General features: G+C 38.2%; 1 protein-coding gene across 3 annotated transcripts in view; it reads right to left on the bottom strand.

Moving 5' to 3' along the window:
• The window catches only part of LOC146748638 (ubiquitin thioesterase OTUB1-like), a 38205-nt gene that overhangs the window by 10007 nt on the left and 6361 nt on the right, over nucleotides 1-21837 (bottom strand). The window contains exons 2-8 of one of the 3 annotated variants that reach the window (XM_085494081.1): nucleotides 14056-14108; nucleotides 13300-13398; nucleotides 9505-9623; nucleotides 8473-8557; nucleotides 4772-4966; nucleotides 3793-3980; nucleotides 906-1471 (exon numbers count right to left, since the gene is read on the bottom strand). In XM_085494081.1, coding sequence (XP_085350207.1) covers nucleotides 1453-1471; nucleotides 3793-3980; nucleotides 4772-4966; nucleotides 8473-8557; nucleotides 9505-9623; nucleotides 13300-13398; nucleotides 14056-14108 — 758 coding nt within the window. In that variant the 3' untranslated portion in view covers nucleotides 906-1452. Of the gene's footprint in view, nucleotides 1-905; nucleotides 3981-4771; nucleotides 4967-8472; nucleotides 8558-9504; nucleotides 9624-13299; nucleotides 13399-14055; nucleotides 14109-21837 lie in introns of those variants that run through there. The other 2 variants (XM_085494092.1, XM_085494085.1) reach the window with 2 other exon arrangements.

The following is a 21837-nucleotide window of genomic DNA, read 5'->3' on the forward strand; positions in this document are numbered from 1 at the left end:
TCGGTCAGTTGCTGAGGGCAACAAAACAATTTTTTTGGGCCTTATAATGAATTTCATGACATACAATATCATTGGTATCATCCATTGTTATGTAAATATATTGATCAAGATTCACAGTGACTGAATAATCAAACATTATTTGTAACATGGTATTCTCAGATAGTCTACAAATGAGCTGTAGTTTGAGCCATTTGATCACCTAACAAATGTGAATATGTTTAACATTGCTTATTTATAGAGTTTGAAGATATAGCCATGGGACCATATTCCTTGAAACTTGATCTTAAAATACAAAATGATGTGCAGCAATAACAATGGCCGTCATTCAGTTGAAATTCAAAAAAACAAATGGAGATACACAATGTATGTGTGGAGTTTGAAAGTGATTGGTCTTCAGTGCCTGTGGTTTGTACTAAAATATATTTGTTGGCGAGTTTGGTCAATTGAAAATGTGCATATTACCTACAATACCTCTATCAGACCTTTGGGTAAATTTGACATTCTGATCACACATTGCAAAAGTTTTAGTTGAATCAATGATCAAATCATTAAGAATTCTGCAGTCCTGGCATGTTCAACATGCAAGTTCCCATTTTTGTTGCACAGGAACTAATGACATGGTGCAATTGCAGTTTTTTTTGGGTTGAAAAACAAATTGATATGTATACCAGGGAAAAATGGGTAGAGAACAAACTACTCTGCCATTTTGAATCAGTTGAGGGTCAAAAGAAGAAAAAAAAATGACATGTATGCGTCTTGAATTATGCCTTGTCACTAAAAAAAAAAATGTCCAGGCATGTCCAAGAAATGACATTAGATGAATGCACGTTCCCAAAACACAAGTTAGACCTGTATTGGATACCCTACCAAATAATTTGTTCATTTTCCTTATTCACATTGCAAACTTGTATAAATTTGTTTTGATTTATTTATTTCTTGGTTAATACATTTTATAAGTGGCTATTAAAATCAAAAACTTAGAAAGAACTCCTGTGTGCTTAAGCTAGTTGAGGCATCAAGTACAAATAGATAATATTTAAAATCAGCCCTGGTTGGCTGATATACCTCTGCTCTTTGAGATGCACAGTGTGACACTGTATTGAAGTTTATAAAACAGAAAGCTATGATGAATGAATAAATTGTATTGTTCATTTTAGAGCACCTATGTATCAAGATTGATTTAAAATCTTATTCCAGGTAAGTGGTTATTGAGATATCTAATTTATCAATGGATTTTAATCATTGATCAGGTCTGTAGTTTTGCAAGTTTCATTGAAATCTGTTGAACAGCTAAAAATAAATATGAGAGCACTCAATTTGCTTACATGGAGATCCCCAAAACAATATACGTACGGTACCAAGTTTCATTGAAATCTGATGAGTAGATATTGAGATATCTGTGAAAGGCTAAAACTTTGGGTTCCTTAACAGATGTGGATACGTAACTACCATTTAAATTTGATGAATGGTACTGGAAATATTTGTTAAGTATCTAAAAATTGGGTAATTATTATGCATATTTAATATTCGTGACTTTAGACCAAAGAACTGTCTGGGTCTGTTATTCTAGACCACATATGTAACAATTTTTATTGAAATCAAAAAAGTAAAAAGCTGAAAATTTTTGAGTGGTTCTTCAAATATCAGTAGAACATTGTGTTCTCTACAAACAAAAATAAAAAAAAAAAACACTAAATATATAATAAGGCAATTTCAGCACAATTCTATTTTAAGAATGTGAAAACCGAACATACCAGTATATAAGAGAGCAAACTCCACAAGTGCCCAAGTTTGATGCAATTAAATATACATTTCTAGTTTGGTCACAATGTAGGAATAAAAGTAGCTGTACTTAATATGAATTAAAAAGAGAAAATAAAACATTTAGTAGAATTCAACAGCACAGCTAATTTACTATTGTACATGTACTACCGAATAAATAAAGTGTATGAAAATCTTATTCAGATGGAGCAGTACAAAAACAGAAATCTTTTGAGAAAACTGTATAACAGTATCTAATCACTGATGATTAAAACGATCAGTGGCAAAACAGGTCTACAACAATCAGCATAGATGTCAAAATGTCTAGCAGGTTTACAAAAATCAGCATGATGTCAAAATGTCCAGTAGGTCTACAACAATCAGCATGGATGTCAAAATGTCTAGCAGGTCTACAACAATCAGCATGGATGTCAAAATGTACAGTAGGTCTACAACAATCAGCATGGATGTCAAAATGTCCAGTAGGTCTACAACAATCAGCATGGATGTCCAGTAGGTCTACAACAATCAGCATGGATGTCAAAATGTCCAGTAGGTCTACAACAATCAGCATGGATGTCAAAATGTCTAGCAGGATGTCAAAATGTCCAGTTGGTCCACAACAATCAGCATGGATGTCATAATGTCCAGTAGGTCTACAACAATCTGCATGGAACAATCAGCATGGATGTCAAAATGTCTAGTAGGTCTACAACAATCAGCATGGATGTCAAAATGTCTAGTAGGTCTACAACAATCAGCATGGATGTCAAAAAGTCCAGCAGGTCTACAAAAATCAGCATGGATGTCAAAATGTCCAGTAGGTCTACAACAATCAGCATGGATGTCAAAATGTCCAGTAGGTCTACAACAATCAGCATGGATGTCAAAATGTCCAGTAGGGGTACAACAATCAGCATGGATGTCAAAATGTCCAGTAGGTCTACAACAATCAGCATGGATGTCAAAATGTCTAGCAGGATGTCAAAATGTCCAGTTGGTCCACAACAATCAGCATGGATGTCATAATGTCCAGTAGGTCTACAACAATCAGCATGGAACAATCAGCATGGATGTCAAAATGTCCAGTAGGTCTACAACAATCAGCATGGATGTCAAAATGTCCAGTAGGTCTACAACAATCAGCATGGATGTCAAAATGTCCAGTAGGTCTACAACAATCAGCATGGATGTCAAAATGTCCAGTAGGTCTACAACAATCAGCATGGATGTCAAAATGTCCAGTAGGTCTACAACAATCAGCATGGATGTCAAAATGTCCAGTAGGTCTACAACAATCAGCATGGATGTCAAAATGTCCAGTAGGTCTACAACAATCAGCATGGATGTCAAAATGTCCAGTAGGTCTACAACAATCAGCATGGATGTCAAAATGTCCAGTAGGTCTACAACAATCAGCATGGATGTCAAAATGTCCAGTAGGTCTACAACAATCAGCATGGATGTCAAAAAGTCCAGCAGGTCTACAAAAATCAGCATGGATGTCAAAATGTCCAGTAGGGGTACAACAATCAGCATGGATGTCAAAATGTCTAGCAGGTCTACAACAATCAGCATGGATGTCAAAATGTCTAGCAGGTCTACAACAATCAGCATGGATGTCAAAATGTCCAGTAGGGGTACAACAATCAGCATGGATGTCAAAATGTCCAGCAGGTCTACCATGATCAGCATGGATGTTGAAATGTTCAGTGGGTCTACATCAATTCGCAAGGATGTCAAAATGTCCAGTAGGTCTACAACAATCAGCATGGATGTCAAAATGTCCAGCAGGTCTACCATGATCAGCATGGATGTTGAAATGTTCAGTGGGTCTACATCAATTCGCAAGGATGTCAAAATGTCCAGCAGGTCTACCATGATCAGCATGGATGTTGAAATGTTCAGTGGGTCTATATCAATTTGCAAGGATGTCAAAATGTCCTGTTCTATACAGCGATCAGAGAAAGTGTCAGAATTTATAACATGTCATGATAAAGTCCAGGTCTATACAGCAATCAATGAGGATACAATATGTCATAATGTCCAGGTCTATACAAGAAAGTTACATTAGGTTGACATCCTTCTGGGAAATCATGGTGGTTCACTTCGTTCCCACTAACACGATCCATATATTCAACTCGTACTCCAACACCAAGAGCATTTGTTATGGCTATTATGTGAATATGGTCACTCTCTTTCCCCATTGGTTCTACTTCCTGGAAAACATAAAAAAAAAAATTCATGTTAAAATGAACACACAAACTATTTTTAAACATGTTTTGTTTTTATCAAAGCAGATTTTTCAATCGGTCACTGGTAGCATAGTGGTTGTCGCATCAGACTCGTGATCGGTAGACCCAAGTTCAAATCCTACCTGAGGCTGAACCTCATAAAGGGTCAAGCCTACCCTGGGAGAGTGTGCCACAGACTCAATGGGAAGGCCAATTCCACTGGCTGAGATTCATTCACTAACGAATGAAACTTTGGGGGAACCTTTGTTAAGGTCTGCAAGTGCTTGTGTTTGATCGAGCCTGGTTGACGCCAGGATAGCGCAATAAATTGCCATTTGATCAGGAGATGGCCGCACAGCCCTGTCATGTAGTCGAAAACATGAATATGGCTTCTGTGGCAAAATGCACTGTGTTTCACTACTACTTGTAACTTGCACATACAAAAAAAAATTCAGGAGAGACAGCAGTGACATTCAATGTCTGGAACTGTCACCTGGCACAAAAACACATAAATAACAGTTTGTTCAAATAAATTAAACTTGTTACATGTAGCTGCTTATGTAGTCTAATGACCACATATAATGTATGCATACTATTTTAGCTAATTTGCATACACAGCTGACATATTCTTGTTCAAATAAAAATTGCATGACTTTGTACATTATGAATCTTTTGGGGGGTGGGAACGAGAAAACTAACATTCACAACTTGTTTAGATAGAATTACAAAATGAAATGCATCATCTGAGAATTAAATTATCCCATTACAGAACTTACCCTGTTGCAAAAGTCTTTAACACTTAGACCACCCTCAATGAAGTTTTCAAAGAAGTCACTATCTTTTTGTAATTGACCAGAGGTGAGTAATCTGAGATAAACTACTAAATAGTCTGATAAGCCTTGGTCTCTGAATAAACCTAATAACTCCTCTAATGTGACTGGCTTTTCTACTTGTTCAACAACATCCATGAACTACAAACAGAGAATATGGTTCAGAATTAAAATTAAAGTATATTGTACAGGCTTGTCAATGTGAGTAGTGTAGTGATACCCTTTGTCAATGTGAATAGTGGAGCAATGTACCTTGTCAATGTGAGCAGTGGAGTGATACACCTTGTCAAGGTGAGCAGTGGAGTGATACCCCTTGTCAATGTGAGCAGTGAATAAATACACCTTGTCAATGTGAGTAGTGGAGTGATACACCTTGTCAATGTGAGCAGTGGAATGATACCCCTTGTCAATGTGAGCAGTGGAGTGATACACCTTGTCAATGTGAGTAGTGGAGTGATACCCTTGTCAATGTGAGTAGTGGAGTGATACACTTGTCAATGCGAGTAGTGGAGCAATACACTTTGTCAATGTGAGTAGTGTAGTAATACACCTTGTCAATGTGAGTAGTGTAGTAATACACCTTGTCAATGTGAGTAGTGTAGTGACACACCTTGTCAATGTGAGCAGTGGAGTGATACCCCTTGTCAATGTGAGCAGTGGAGTGATACCCCTTGTCAATGTGAGCAGTGGAGTGATACCCTTGTCAATGTGAGTAGTGGAGCAATACACCTTGTCAATGTGAGTAGTGTAGTAATACACCTTGTCAATGTAAGTAGTGTAGTGATACACCTTGTCAATGTGAGTAGTGTAGTGATACACCTTGTCAATGTGAGTAGTGTAGTGATACACCTTGTCAATGTGAGTAGTGTAGTGATACACCTTGTCAATGTGAGCAGTGGAGTGATATCCCTTGTCAATGTGAGCAGTGTAGTGATACACCTTGTCAATGTGAGTATTGTAGTGATACACCTTGTCAATGTGAGTAGTGTAGTGATACACCTTGTCAATGTAAGTAGTGTAGTGATACACCTTGTCAATGTAAGTAGTGTAGTGATACACCTTGTCAATGTAAGTAGTGTAGTGATACACCTTGTCAATGTGAGTAGTGTAGTGATACACCTTGTCAATGTGAGTAGTGTAGTGATACACCTTGTCAATGTGAGTAGTGTAGTGATACACCTTGTCAATGTGAGTAGTGTAGTGATACACCTTGTCAATGTGAGTAGTGGAGTGATACCCTTGTCAATGTGAGTAGTGGAGTGATACACTTGTCAATGCGAGTAGTGGAGTGATACCCTTGTCAATGTGAGTAGTGGAGTGATACACTTGTCAATGCGAGTAGTGGAGTGATACCCTTGTCAATGTGAGTAGTGGAGCAATACACTTTGTCAATGTGAGTAGTGGAGTGATACCCTTGTCAATGTGAGTAGTGGAGTGATACACTTGTCAATGTGAGTAGTGGAGTGATACCCTTGTCAATGTGAGTAGTGGAGCAATACACTTTGTCAATGTGAGTAGTGTAGTGACACACCTTGTCAATGTAAGTAGTGTCGTGATACACCTTGTCAATGTGAGTAGTGTAGTGATACACCTTGTCAATGTGAGCAGTGGAGTGATACCCATTGTCAATGTGAGCAGTGGAGTGATACCCCTTGTCAATGTGAGCAGTGGAGTGATACCCTTGTCAATGTGAGTAGTGGAGCAATACACCTTGTCAATGTGAGTAGTGTAGTAATACACCTTGTCAATGTAAGTAGTGTAGTGATACACCTTGTCAATGTGAGTAGTGTAGTGATACACCTTGTCAATGTGAGCAGTGGAGTGATACCCCTTGTCAATGTGAGTAGTGTAGTGATACACCTTGCCAATGTGAGTAGTGTAGTGATACACCTTGTCAATGTAAGTAGTGTAGTGATACACCTTGTCAATGTGAGTAGTGTAGTGATACACCTTGTCAATGCGAGTAGTGGAGTGATACCCTTGTCAATGTGAGTAGTGGAGCAATACACTTTGTCAATGTGAGTAGTGTAGTGACACACCTTGTCAATGTAAGTAGTGTCGTGATACACCTTGTCAATGTGAGTAGTGTCGTGATACACCTTGTCAATGTGAGTAGTGTAGTGATACACCTTGTCAATGTGAGCAGTGGAGTGATACCCATTGTCAATGTGAGCAGTGGAGTGATACCCCTTGTCAATGTGAGCAGTGGAGTGATACCCTTGTCAATGTGAGTAGTGGAGCAATACACCTTGTCAATGTGAGTAGTGTAGTAATACACCTTGTCAATGTAAGTAGTGTAGTGATACACCTTGTCAATGCGAGTAGTGTAGTGATACACCTTGTCAATGTGAGTAGTGTAGTGATACACCTTGTCAATGTGAGCAGTGGAGTGATACCCCTTGTCAATGTGAGTAGTGTAGTGATACCCCTTGTCAATGTGAGCAGTGGAGGGATACCCCTTGTCAATGTGAGCAGTGGAGTGATACCCCTTGTCAATGTGAGCAGTGGAGTGATACCCTTGTCAATGTGAGTAGTGGAGCAATACACCTTGTCAATGTGAGTAGTGTAGTAATACACCTTGTCAATGTGAGTAGTGGAGTGATACACCTTGTCAATGTGAGTAGTGTAGTGATACACCTTGTCAATGTGAGTAGTGTAGTGATACACCTTGTCAATGTGAGTAGTGTAGTGAAACACCTTGTCAATGTGAGTAGTGTAGTGATACACCTTGTCAATGTGAGTAGTGTAGTGATACATCTTGTCAATGTGAGTAGTGTAGTGATACACCTTGTCAATGTGAGTAGTGTAGTGACACACCTTGTCAATGTGAGTAGTGTAGTGATACACCTTGTCAATGTGAGTAGTGTAGTGATACACCTTGTCAATGTGAGCAGTGGAGTGATACCCCTTGTCAATGTGAGCAGTGGAGTGATACCCCTTGTCAATGTGAGCAGTGGAGTGATACCCCTTGTCAATGTGAGCAGTGGAGTGATACCCTTGTCAATGTGAGTAGTGGAGCAATATACCTTGTCAATGTGAGTAGTGGAGCAATATACCTTGTCAATGTGAGTAGTGGAGCAATACACCTTGTCAATGTAAGTAGTGGAGTGATACACCTTGTCAATGTGTGTTGTGTAGTGATACACCTTGTCAATGTGAGTAGTGGAGTCATACACCTTGTCAATGTGAGTAGTGGAGTGATACCCCTTGTCAATGTGAGCAGTGGAGTGATACCCCTTGTCAATGTGAGCAGTGGAGTGATACCCTTGTCAATGTGAGTAGTGGAGCAATATACCTTGTCAATGTGAGTAGTGGAGCAATACACCTTGTCAATGTGAGTAGTGTAGTAAAACACCTTGTCAATGTGAGTAGTGTAGTAATACACCTTGTCAATGTGAGTAGTGGAGTGATACACCTTGTCAATATAAGTAGTGTAGTGATACACCATGTCAATGTGAGTAGTGTAGTGATACACCTTGTCAATGTAAGTAGTGGAGTGATACACCTTGTCAATGTGAGTTGTGTAGTGATACACCTTGTCAATGTGAGTAGTGGAGTCATAAACCTTGTCAATGTGAGTAGTGTAGTAATACACCTTGTCAATGTGAATAGTGGAGCAAATATTCTTTAAAAGCATGTAAACATACCGTGTCATAGAAGTCTTCTATAGTGAAAGCAGGAAACCCTAAAGATACAAGGTCATCTTTACTCTTGCTGACTATATCTTTAAACCTGTGAATAGCAGAAAAAACACTTAGTGAAGTGATTTTCAAATTAGTTAAATATAGGATAAATAATTCACTGCATTACACATTTAATAGGGATGCTATAAACGACACAAATATTTACAGAGAACATTTATTTTATCAAAATGAAATAGAGATCCACACAGGGTACCTACATAAAAATGTTGAAGCAACTGGGCTGGCAGTTTTCAAGCAGGAGTCAAAAATAAGACTTTTTTTACCCCAAATTACGAAAATCTGATGTTCATATCACATTGCTGAATTACTAATATTTTTTAAAGTACTTGTATATTGTTTGATACTTTTCAACTCCATAACTGGCGTCTGTTACAACTAAAGCCAATCTATGCGCAGCACAGTGACATTATTTTTATGCTCACAGTGATATTTTGTTACAATTTCCGCTGGTGACTGTGTAGTTACTGATAAACATGGTTCTTGGTTTTCTATAATCGCTAAACTTCAAAAATAATATCTGCTTCTGAACTGAATTGTGACAAATGGTGATTGACATTTCCTCAAGCAAAGTATCAACTTCAATATTTTCATGATGAGAATATGTTTCAGATGATAGGGCTTCACAGCCTTTACTTGTGCCATGTAAATATGGTAAAGGCTTGTTGCTTTGTCAGTTAACCTTTTAAATCTATCTGCAAATACTGTACCCCTGATATGCCTTTTTGATCATCAGTTTTCATGTGTTTGACTGATGACATTTGTAGGTTGGGTGATCCACGGGTAAAATAAAGTGCTTTTGTGTGGCAAACCTTGATTGAGCTCCTTCACATTGAACTTCTTCACATGCTCACAGATTTATGTGGAAAACCTTGATTGAACTAGTTATAGGAATAGACAATCTTATGGGACTCCTTGACAGGATCACAGAACGGAAAGAGGTCCTTATATGGATACAACAGTCATAACACATCTTACCTTGCAAGTTCAACCTTGTCATCAAGTAATTTTTCTAAATAAGAAAATCCAAAGCCCCTGAAAAAGCAATTGCCATCTCCTCTTGTTTTTCTAACATGTGAATATCTACACATTAAATCCTGTAAATAGAAATACGCAATGTAATCAGTACAAATTTCAACTGCCTCTATGTGATAGTATGAAGGGAATCAGTGATCTTTAGGCAGATTCTAATAGTCATGTGGTAGTATGAGAGGTATCAGTACTCAGTAGACAGATTATAATGGTCATGTGGTAATATGAGAGGTATCAGTACACAGTAGGCAGATTCTAATGGTCATGTGGTAGTATGAGAGGTATCAGTACACAGTAGGCAGATTCTAATGGTCATGTGGTAGTATGAGAGGTATCAGTACACAGTAGGCAGATTCTAATGGTCATGTGGTAGTATGAGAGGTATCAGTACACAGTAGGCAGATTCTAATAGCCATGTGGTAGTATGAGAGGTATCAGTACTCAATAGGCAGATTCTAATGGTCATGTGGTAGTATGAGAGGTATCAGTACACAGTAGGCAGATTCTAATAGTCATGTGGTAGTATGAGAGGTATCAGTACTCAGTAGACAGATTCTAATAGTCATGTGGTAGTATGAGAGGTATCAGTACTCTTTAGGCAGATTCTAATAGTCATGTGGTAGTATGAGAGGTATCAGTACTCAATAGACAGATTCTAATAGTCATGTGGTAGTATGAGAGGTATCAGTACTCAATAGACAGATTATAATGGTCATGTGGTAATATGAGAGGTATCAGTACTCAATAGGCAGATTCTAATGGTCATGTGGTAGTATGAGAGGTATCAGTACTCAGTAGACAGATTCTAATAGTCATGTGGTAGTATGAGAGGTATCAGTACTCTTTAGCCAGATTCTAATAGTCATGTGGTAGTATGAGAGGTATCAGTACTCAATAGACAGATTCTAATAGTCATGTGGTAGTATGAGAGGTATCAGTACTCAATAGACAGATTATAATGGTCATGTGGTAATATGAGAGGTATCAGTACTCAATAGGCAGATTCTAATGGTCATGTGGTAGTATGAGAGGTATCAGTACACAGTAGGCAGATTCTAATGGTCATGTGTTAGTATGAGAGGTATCAGTATGCAGTAGACAGATTCTAATGGTCATGTGGTAATATGAGAGGTGTCAGTACGCAGTAGACAGATTCTAATGGTCATGTGGTAATATGAGAGGTATCAGTACACAGTAGACAGATTCTAATGGTCATGTGGTAATATGAGAGGTATCAGTACACAGTAGGCAGATTCTAATGGTCATGTGTTAGTATGAGAGGTATCAGTACACAGTAGGCAGATTCTAATGGTCATGTGGTAGTATGAGAGGTATCAGTACTCAGTAGACAGATTCTAATAGTCATGTGGTAGTATGAGAGGTATCAGTACTCTTTAGGCAGATTCTAATAGTCATGTGGTAGTATGAGAGGTATCAGTACTCAATAGACAGATTCTAATAGTCATGTGGTAGTATGAGAGGTATCAGTACTCAATAGACAGATTATAATGGTCATGTGGTAATATGAGAGGTATCAGTACTCAATAGGCAGATTCTAATGGTCATGTGGTAGTATGAGAGGTATCAGTACACAGTAGGCAGATTCTAATAGTCATGTGGTAGTATGAGAGGTATCAGTCCTCAGTAGACAGATTCTAATAGTCATGTGGTAGTATGAGAGGTATCAGTACTCTTTAGGCAGATTCTAATAGTCATGTGGTAGTATGAGAGGTATCAGTACTCAATAGACAGATTCTAATAGTCATGTGGTAGTATGAGAGGTATCAGTACTCAATAGACAGATTATAATGGTCATGTGGTAATATGAGAGGTATCAGTACTCAATAGGCAGATTCTAATGGTCATGTGGTAGTATGAGAGGTATCAGTACACAGTAGGCAGATTCTAATGGTCATGTGTTAGTATGAGAGGTATCAGTATGCAGTAGACAGATTCTAATGGTCATGTGGTAATATGAGAGGTATCAGTACGCAGTAGACAGATTCTAATGGTCATGTGGTAATATGAGAGGTATCAGTACACAGTGGACAGATTCTAATGGTCATGTGGTAATATGAGAGGTATCAGTACACAGTAGGCAGATTCTAATGGTCATGTGGTAATATGAGAGGTATCAGTACTCAGTAGACAGATTCTAATGGTCATGTGGTAATATGAGAGGTATCAGTACACAGTAGGCAGATTCTAATGGTCATGTGGTAATATGAGAGGTATCAGTACTCAGTAGACAGATTCTAATGGTCATGTGGTAATATGAGAGGTATCAGTACACAGTAGACAGATTCTAATGGTCATGTGGTAATATGAGAGGTATCAGTACACAGTAGACAGATTCTAATGGTCATGTGGTAATATGAGAGGTATCAGTACACAGTAGGCAGATTCTAATGATCATGTGGTAATATGAGAGGTATCAGTACACAGACAGATTATAATGGTCATGTGGTAATATAAGAGGTATCAGTACACAGTAGACAGATTCTAATGGTCATGTGGTAATATGAGAGGTATCAGTACACAGTAGGCAGATTCTAATGATCATGCGGTAATATGAGAGGTATCAGTACACAGTAGACAGATTATAATGGTCATGTGTTAGTATGAGAGGTATCAGTACACAGTAGGCAGATTCTAATGATCATGTGGTAATATGAGAGGTATCAGTACTCAGTAGACAGATTCTAATGGTCATGTGGTAGTATGAGAGGTATCAGTACGCAGTAGACAGATTCTAATGATCATGTGGTAATATGAGAGGTATCAGTACTCAGTAGACAGATTCTAATGGTCATGTGGTAATACGAGAGGTATCAGTACACAGTAGGCAGATTCTAATGATCATGTGGTAATATGAGAGGTATCAGTACTCAGTAGACAGATTCTAATGGTCATGTGGTAGTATGAGAGGTATCAGTACGCAGTAGACAGATTCTAATGATCATGTGGTAATATGAGAGGTATCAGTACTCAGTAGACAGATTCTAATGGTCATGTGGTAATATGAGAGGTATCAGTACACAGTAGGCAGATTCTAATGATCATGTGGTAATATGAGAGGTATCAGTATGCAGTAGACAGATTCTAATGGTCATGTGGTAATATGAGAGGTATCAGTACTCAGTAGACAGATTCTAATGGTCATGTGGTAATATGAGAGGTATCAGTACACAGTAGACAGATTCTAATGGTCATGTGGTAATATGAGAGGTATCAGTACGCAGTAGACAGATTCTAATGGTCATGTGGTAATATGAGAGGTATCAGTACGCAGTAGACAGATTCTAATGGTCATGTGGTAATATGAGAGGTATCAGTACGCAGTAGACAGATTCTAATGGTCATGTGGTAATATGAGGTATCAGTACGCAGTAGACAGATTCTAATGGTCATGTGGTAGTATGAGAGGTATCAGTACTCAGTAGACAGATTCTAATGGTCATGTGGTAATGAGAGGTATCAGTACACAGTAGACAGATTCTAATGGTCATGTGGTAATATGAGAGGTATCAGTACGCAGTAGACAGATTCTAATGGTCATGTGGTAATATGAGAGGTATCAGTACGCAGTAGACAGATTCTAATGGTCATGTGGTAGTATGAGAGGTATCAGTACTCAGTAGACAGATTCTAATGGTCATGTGGTAGTATGAAATGTATCAGTACTCAGTAGACAGATTCCAATGGTCATGTAGTAGTATGAGAGGTATCAATATCACTTACTCTAAGTTTCTGTTGGTAAATGTCATCATCTTCTGCATAATCATTTTTAAGTAGACACAAGTCTTCTTTTGCACCAATTAAAGAACTATTTTCAGCAATCTAAAACGAAATACTATATCAAAATCCATATTTACACTAAGGTAGAAGCTGGCAGCTCATCCTAATCACTAGAATCTGGCACTAATGATCTGCCTATGCAAGTCCCTAGAATACGCCACTAGCAATATGCCTATGCAAGTCACTAGTCTCCTGCATTAGGGATCTGCCCATTCTAGTCACCAGCATCCGGTACTAGAGATCTATCTATGCAAGTGTCTAGCCTCCAGCACTAAGTATCTGCCAAAGCAAGTCACTGGAATCAGGCAATTAGGATCTGCTAATATAAGTCACTAGAATCTGACACTAGCAATCTGCCATCCTAGTTGCTAGCATCTGGCACTAGCAAACTGCCTATTCCAGTCACCAGAATCTGGTACTAGAAATCATATACTGTAAAATACTTTATTTTCGCTTGGAATTAATTTTTGCTGAAGGAATAATTCAGTGAAAATAAAATCCAATGAATATAAATGTACTGTTTTTCCTATATTTTAGACTCAACTTGTCAAAAATCAGTGAAAATAAAATCCATATGAAACACCCAAATTCTCTTTTCAGCAAAAATTAATTCCAGCTAAAAAGTCTTTTACAGTACAAAACACACAAAGGAGAGTAAATATTAGTTTGTACCTGACCATATAATACCTATAAACATACCTCTTTTTCTATTCTATCTTGCTGTGCCATTATAGCTTCATCATAAGCAATACCTGGAAAAATGACATAATTAGAGGTACCGTTATTAACACATTAACGGATTAGTTGTTTCCAGGCCACCAAGATCTTATTGAAAGAATCATGTAACACATATAAGCTCCTTAAACAAAGTTCCAATTTAAATTCTTTCCCATGATTGTGCACACTATATAGTTACACAGATCAAGGGAACAGTCATCTTCACTAGCCAAGGTTTATTTATTTGGCCATGGCCTCAACACTACACCTTGGCAGATGGTATATAGCCAACGCGCATTTAAGTGCGCCCTCTCTGGTAATACTTGAGATGTTTTCGTCAAATAGCTTGTTATAACTGCATCACTGGGAAAATTGTACAATAGAAGTTTTCTTCTCAGCCAGAGCTTAGGTTGACATTTTATTATCTATTACATGTGGGCTAAAAATCCAACTGACTAGAGCAATTCATTTTATAAATTTGTTTCCCCATTTTTTACTATACTAAAGAAACACAGATATGACATGACATACAGCCACCTTGAAGTGCACGGTATTATTTGTATGCATGATGCAAACTATATGCTCTCAGTATAATGTGTACATAGATTTTCAACCGTCACACGTTTAAAAACATAGCAACTATATGTTTCTAAAGTAAGAACTGTGAACTGATAAGACTTTGGAGATGATTTCAATATTTTGCACAGACCGACCCATACTTGAAGCGGAGGCTCCGTGCAGGTCTCCATGCGGTGCGTTGAAGGAATTGTTCAATAGTTCAACCAACTGTAGTTTTTGCTCAGTATTCGGCCACATACCAAAGACAATCCTGGTAAATGCATTTTTAATTTAATTTTTACATGACATGAAAATCCATATCTTGCTATTATTAAGTAGTACATGTGTCTCATTATAACAAAGTAGTTTTATATTTCTTTTTTTATAATAAATAGTTTTCTTTATTTGCGAATACAAGAAAAGAGAACAAAGAAGCTGGAACGAATGGAAAAAACAGAAATTAATACATTAAAAAAAAGGACAAATAACAATAAAGAAATGACAGAAAAAAGCAGAAAAGTGACAGTGTTACATTGAGTTCAACTTAATTTCACAAAATTTTAAAAATCAACAATATTCCATTTTCTATTAAAAATGTCTGTTTTCAGGTTTCGCGCTGCAATATAGCGCTCTATTTCGAAGTATTTTTGGAAAGAAAGTTCAACCTGAGTGGCATCTGGTTTACAGCTGTTCTTATGTGATAAATAGATATGATATTTACAGCAAAGTATAAAATGGTTTAATACAAGTGTATTTTCGTTACCCACACCAAGCATAATTTCTACATTTGATAAATTAATAGCTGTTTTTGTCCAATTCTTCCACATGAACAAACATTCCCCCCAAAACTGTCTAGTGAAAGTACATGTAAGGAAAATATGTTCTAAAGATTCAACATGATAATTGCAGAAGATACACAATGAACAGTCTACCAGACCCCACTGACAAAGTTGTTTGTTAGTCGGAATGACCCGATGTAAAAATTTAAACTGAAAAGCTTGTAACTTAGTATCACTTGTACAGCGGAAAGGTAAATCATGTATACAAGACCATTGTTCAGATTCTATCCGCACTTCAAGTTTATCTTCCCATTTATTATGAGCTTTCAATAATGTGTTATGATTTGTGTCCATGAGTATGTCGTAGACTGTTCTATGTGGCTTTTTTTTATTTAAAAAAAAAAGCAACAAAATTTTCAATTTTCGACAATTTCTTTGGCGTTTCTTTTAAAGTTGATTTCCAGGATTTTGGTATTGCAGTAATAAGCATCTGGTATTCTATAAAACTAACCTTAAAATTATATTTATATATAAACTCTGTTACATTCATCAAATTCCCCTCATCAGTAAGCAAGTCATTCACATACTCTGCCAAACCTCCTTTTTAATATAGGAGTTATCAATACATATTTGAGAGTTGTACCAAAGTGTCTGATTTTGAATTATACCGCATTTACCTTTCCTAGAGATACAAAATTCCCACGTTTCTAAAATATTTTTTCAAAAATCGTTCGATATGTTATGTCTTAGATTTCTTATAAACATAGAATCTGCTTCCCAAATCCTGGGTGTATCAGATTGCTCAAAAATAGCAGAGAAAAGTGCTTTCCACGGGTGTGAGCAGTTTAACAATGACCTTTGAACCCAAGCCGTTTTTAACGAGCTTGCAAACCTTGCCACGTTCATTAAATTCAATCCCCCTTGTTCCCGCGAAAGACTAAGCGTCTCTCTGCTGATCTTTTGTCGCGCACAGTTATCTAACATGAAAAAATTTTACTTTCTGTATGATGTTCTCCAAGCTAGTTTGTAATTTCAGACATTGTTTTGATAACCACGAGTTGAGTCCTGAGAGACTAGATCGGTTTCTGTAGCAACCGTGACGCTATATCCAAACGTTCGCTACATTGTTTCCCATTGCGTTCTCGCGGTACTTGTCTGTTTACCGCCCAAAATTCCCACCAAAGTTCTGCCTCGTGTTAGTCGCGTGTCACTCCTAATATGGAATGACAGCGTTATGTTTTGTTTGTATGCGCCAATCATTAGCGTTGTTTTATTTTCGGAACGTTTTGGCATGATATATTCTAGAGTACAAACACGTGTTTCGCACTTCTCCGATTAGCTGTCACCGAGACAAATGCCGCTCTAACATTGACAATTACATTAACCAGGCAAAGCACTGTTGTGAGAAGTCCGATTCAGGCCGTCGCTGTAATTCCTTCTATGGTAGCTTCGCAACTTGATGCTCGTTATGCACACCCTCCTTTCTATGCTCTATACGATGTCAACTCCTCATGAAGCTATTATTTAGCGATCTATATTTTATACCAAGAAGTATTTGCTGTACAACGTATTGATGTTCATGTTGAGTACAAATAAACAAGTTTGAATTATACCTTATGTCTGTTCAACTCAAGAAAACACAATGCAATCGATGTCCGTTTCAATAACAATTCCGCATGTTTAATCAGTTCGTTTTATGTGATGAAAAGAACACCCCAACGCCTAGTTTTGCGATACAAACTTATCCACCACATAAATTTGGTGCCGAGACCAGGATATCCAATACTGATTCATCATGCCTCGAAGAATCCTGAACAAAGCAATAGATAGACTGAACAAAGTTGTGACTCAATTAAATATCACGTTGACACTTGCTGAGGATAGAATCCAAGACTTTGAAGTCACTGACAACAAATCTGAAGTATATCGGCAGATCAAAGTAAGCATACTAGCACTTGACAATCGTATCTCAACCTTACAAAAGGCCTGCGACGAAGTCAGAAATTACGCCGTTGTTCTGGACGCAGAGTTTACGGAAACTGAAGAAATCGAACTCAAATTACTCGAGAGGTTTAGTTCGATCAATTTATTCCTGACAGAAAACAAGCCAGCGAAGCAAGAAATACATTCCAGTCCCACAACTTGGTCAACACAAAGTAAATCAACAACCAATCCCTCCAGATGATCAACAAGCACCGGTCCAACAGCTTGTATCGCCGCCGACACCTCAAGTCGCACTGCCGCCGACACCTCAAATTGTGCTACCGCCAACACCTCAAGTCGTACCACCGCCGACACCTCAAGTCGTACCACCGCCAACACCTCAAGTCGTACCGCAGTCGACACCTCAAGTCGCGCCACCAGTACCGACGTTTCAAGTCGCGTTTCAACCACCTGTACAACAGTTCGATCAACCCGCTAATGCACCAGTGTCTCAAGTAGAAGTTACACAAAATAACTTTTTGAACAATTCAATTCCAACAGCTCATATTTCAGGTATGAATCCACAATACACTCAATTTAATTTTGTTCAATTTCCATGTATTGATTTGCCCGTCTATTCAGGCGAGTATACGGGATGGGCTGAATTTTGGGATATGTTCAATGCTGCTGTAGATTTAAATCCACAACTTTTTTGAAAAGGTCGTTAGAGGGGGAGGCTCTAGAAGTAATAACCGGCTTAGATCTTACTATAGTAAATTACAGTTTGGCACTCCAGCTTTTGACCGAACGATTCGGCCAGCCACATCAAATTATCGCTGCTCACATGCGTGCATTACGCACAGCAGACGCACCCAATCATGATACCAATTCTTTACGGAAATATCATGATACCCTGGAAAAGCACATCAGGGCACTTCGTTTATTAGGTGTACCAGAGGCGGGCTATGAGAAACTCCTTATACCCATGATACTGGATACATTCCCAGTTCAATTTCAACAAAGTTTAGCGCAATCCAACCCAAGCGGGGAATGGATATTAGTCACACTCAGTCAGCACATGTTACACGAGGTTAAAATCCTCGCCATAGGTCAGGTAGATTACGACACAAACCCTTCAGCAATACATGCTTTCACCCAGAGTACACATGACTCAACACAGTTCAAGTCCAAACGATATGGGCGTCGTAATTACAATAATACTGACAAATCTTACAGTGGTACCACATATTCTGATCAACAGAAACAAAACCATGTCACACAAACTGATCATACTCATGGTAGAACACAAATTGGTGACAGAACCCCACATTGCATATATTGCAAAGGCAAGCATTACACCACAAATTGTACAAATATTTCAACTAGGAAGGATCGAGTCGAATTTATTAACCAAAATAAACGATGCTTTAATTGTTTGGGAAAGCACATGTTGTCTCAATGTAAGTCTCATTTCACTTACCGTGTTTGTAAGAGTAAACATCATACGTCGATTCATTTTGATAAATCTGGAACTGCGCAAACAAATTCAACGAATTCTAGTACGGCAAACTCGCATTTTTCACATTCAGCAAATACTGGTGAACAATTGCGTTTTACTGGGAGTGACTCAAAAATTAACTCTGACAGTCCGCGACGCGCAATGCTTCAAACCGCACGAGTTAGTACGCATTTTCGAGGTACTAAATGTGTTGCTACCCTCCTATTTGACAATGGTAGTGATAGAAGCTTTGTCACAAACTCTTTCGCACGTAAACTAGGTGTAATCCCAAATTACAACGAATTATTGAGTCTGAATTCGTTCTCCAATCCGCGTTCCGGTGTGCAGTCCATACCGAGAACCACGCTGTCACTACAAAGCAAAGATGGCATTAAATCTCCGATCGATGTACTGATGGTCGACTGTATTTCCGAGGGATTGGAGAACACTGTAACTTACGATATTGCACGTTTGCCACATTTGAGAGGTCTATCGTTGGCCTATCCGCCGTCAAATCAATCCACATTAAACATCGATATTCTGATAGGCACCGATCACTATTGGGATTTTGTTATACACAACTCGCGCATAGTTAGGGGCAAACCAAACGCTATACCGACTGTCTTTGGGTACTTACTGTCAGGGCCTTTCACTACATACAACAGGACAAACAAAACAAATTTATTCACCATTGCTTCTATCCGAGCACATGACAGTGTAATGGATAAAATGATTGCTAGTTACTGGGACCTGGAGTCAGTGGGTGTTAAAGATACGATTACAAGACAACAGGCACTCAACATTACACATCAACAACAATACAAAGAATATACCGACAAATGTTTAACGGTGGAAAATAATCAGTTTGTTGCAAAATTGCCGTGGAAAGTAAATCACCCAATTTTACCCACAAATTTCGAATCAGCAGAAGATTTCATAAAAACTGCTGAAACAGTGTCAGGAGATATCATCGATACTAACCGCGAACCTCCTGAGCTACAAAACTCCAAAATTAATGATCAGATCGTTTCGTTACATGTCGCCTGTGAATCTGACAATTTACTCGGCCACCATTTTGAACTTCACAATGAGCCAAACATCGCGCCGAAAGAGATTTTTCACGCAACTGATTCAAACTCAGAACCTAGTCTTGAAAAGATTATCGATATTCGCCGTTTCAACGATCTACATCGTCTGTTGAAAGCAACTGCTTATATATTTCGTTTCATTTCGAAACTCAAATCCAAATTAAACCACACTCCGAGTAATTTGTCAAGTAGACTTGCTCTCTCAACACAGGAGATAAACGACGCGGAACACGCTTGGTTGACATCGATTCAGTCAACACATTTCGGAGACGTTGTCAGTTCTATTCGGAAACAACAATTTAAACATGGCGTACTTCAAAAACAACTTAAACTATTTATTGACGATAAGTCGATACTGCAAATTGGTGGTGGGCTTCAGAATACCGACTTTCCTTTCGAAACCATGCATCCAATACTCCTTCCTGGTAAACATCGGTTTACTACGCTCATAATTCTTGATGCTCATCATTTATTAAACCAAGGTGGGCGACATTTCACTGCTCAATGGTCAACGCCCCGGAAAATGATCTCAGATAACGGTTCCACATTTATAGCCGCTGCTAAGATTTTGAAAGCACTCGAGTCCATTCCTGAGGTACAAAACTATCTTACCAAAAATCGTATATCGTGGCGTTTTAATCCTAAACGAATGGCGTGGGCCGGAGGCCTATTCGAGAGAATGATAGCCATAACAAAAAATTGCTTGAAGAAAATTCTAGGTCGTGCCAACGTGACTTTTACCGAACTATCCACAATTTTAGTCGAAGTCGAGTCGTCAATAAATGACCACCCATTAACTCATCTCTCCGCAAGTGTCGAAGATTTAGCTCCACTGACTCCATCCCATTTGTTAAATGGACGTCAGATTAGAATGTTACCCCCAGCTATTCCTAGTGTTTCTGAACCCAATTTTGAGATTGATAATATTACTGCAAATAAAAGAGCTATGTATTTATCCTCCCTTCACAATGCTTTTAGTAAGAGATGGCAAAGAGAATATTTGACGTCACTTACTGAGCGTCACTTGAATCAAATCAAAGGGACAACCAATAATTCTTATTGTATAAAGGTGGGGGATATTGTCCAATTACACCAGGACATCAAAAAACGATGTCATTGGTTACTAGGTCGTGTAACTAAATTGCTTCCAGGCAAGGACGGTATCGTCCGAGTAGTAGAAATACAGACCAAAAACGGCTCAACAAATCGTTCTATACACCATCTTTATCCACTCGAACTTAATGCAGAAACACCAGAGAATACACTCAATTCCCGAGGAAGTTATTGGTAGTCCGTCCGTTGAAAATGAATTTTCTAGTCAAATCCACGACTTTTCTAGTCAACCCGAACCAAGGGCTTCAGCGCTCAAAGCGAGCGAAAGTATACGGCAAATGTGCCGTGATGGTGTTGTATAACTTTGTAGAATTTTGAACTTTGTACTGCACTGTAACTTTATTTCAAGTTTTCAATGAGAATCATTTGTTTCGTGCAGTAAAGCAAAATCTGCAATGTGTTCATGATATACTGTATTGTTTTTGATATACCGTGTTATTTGCTGTTTTAGCTAAGATTGAAACTCACAATTCATATCTGATGTTCAATGTGATTGACATGTGTTTATTGTTGAGAGTCTGTCATTTAAATTTCAGAGATTTATTCAAGTTAATTTTAAAATTTATCATGTTCGATTTAGGTTATCCCGAGATCTTCTCGTGATTTATGCGCCCCGGAGTATGTCGCGCGCAGTTATCTAACATGAAAAAATGTTACTTTCTGTATGATGTTCTCCAAGCTAGTTTGTAATTTCAGACATTGTTTTGATAACCACGAGTTGAGTCCTGAGAGACTAGATCGGTTTCTGTAGCAACCGTGACGCTATATCCAAACGTTCGCTACATTGTTTCCCATTGTGTTCTCG

Source organism: Saccoglossus kowalevskii, chromosome 2, assembly GCF_978046115.1.
Source record: "Saccoglossus kowalevskii chromosome 2, keSacKowa6.1, whole genome shotgun sequence".
NCBI classification, from domain to species: Eukaryota; Metazoa; Hemichordata; class Enteropneusta; family Harrimaniidae; genus Saccoglossus; species Saccoglossus kowalevskii.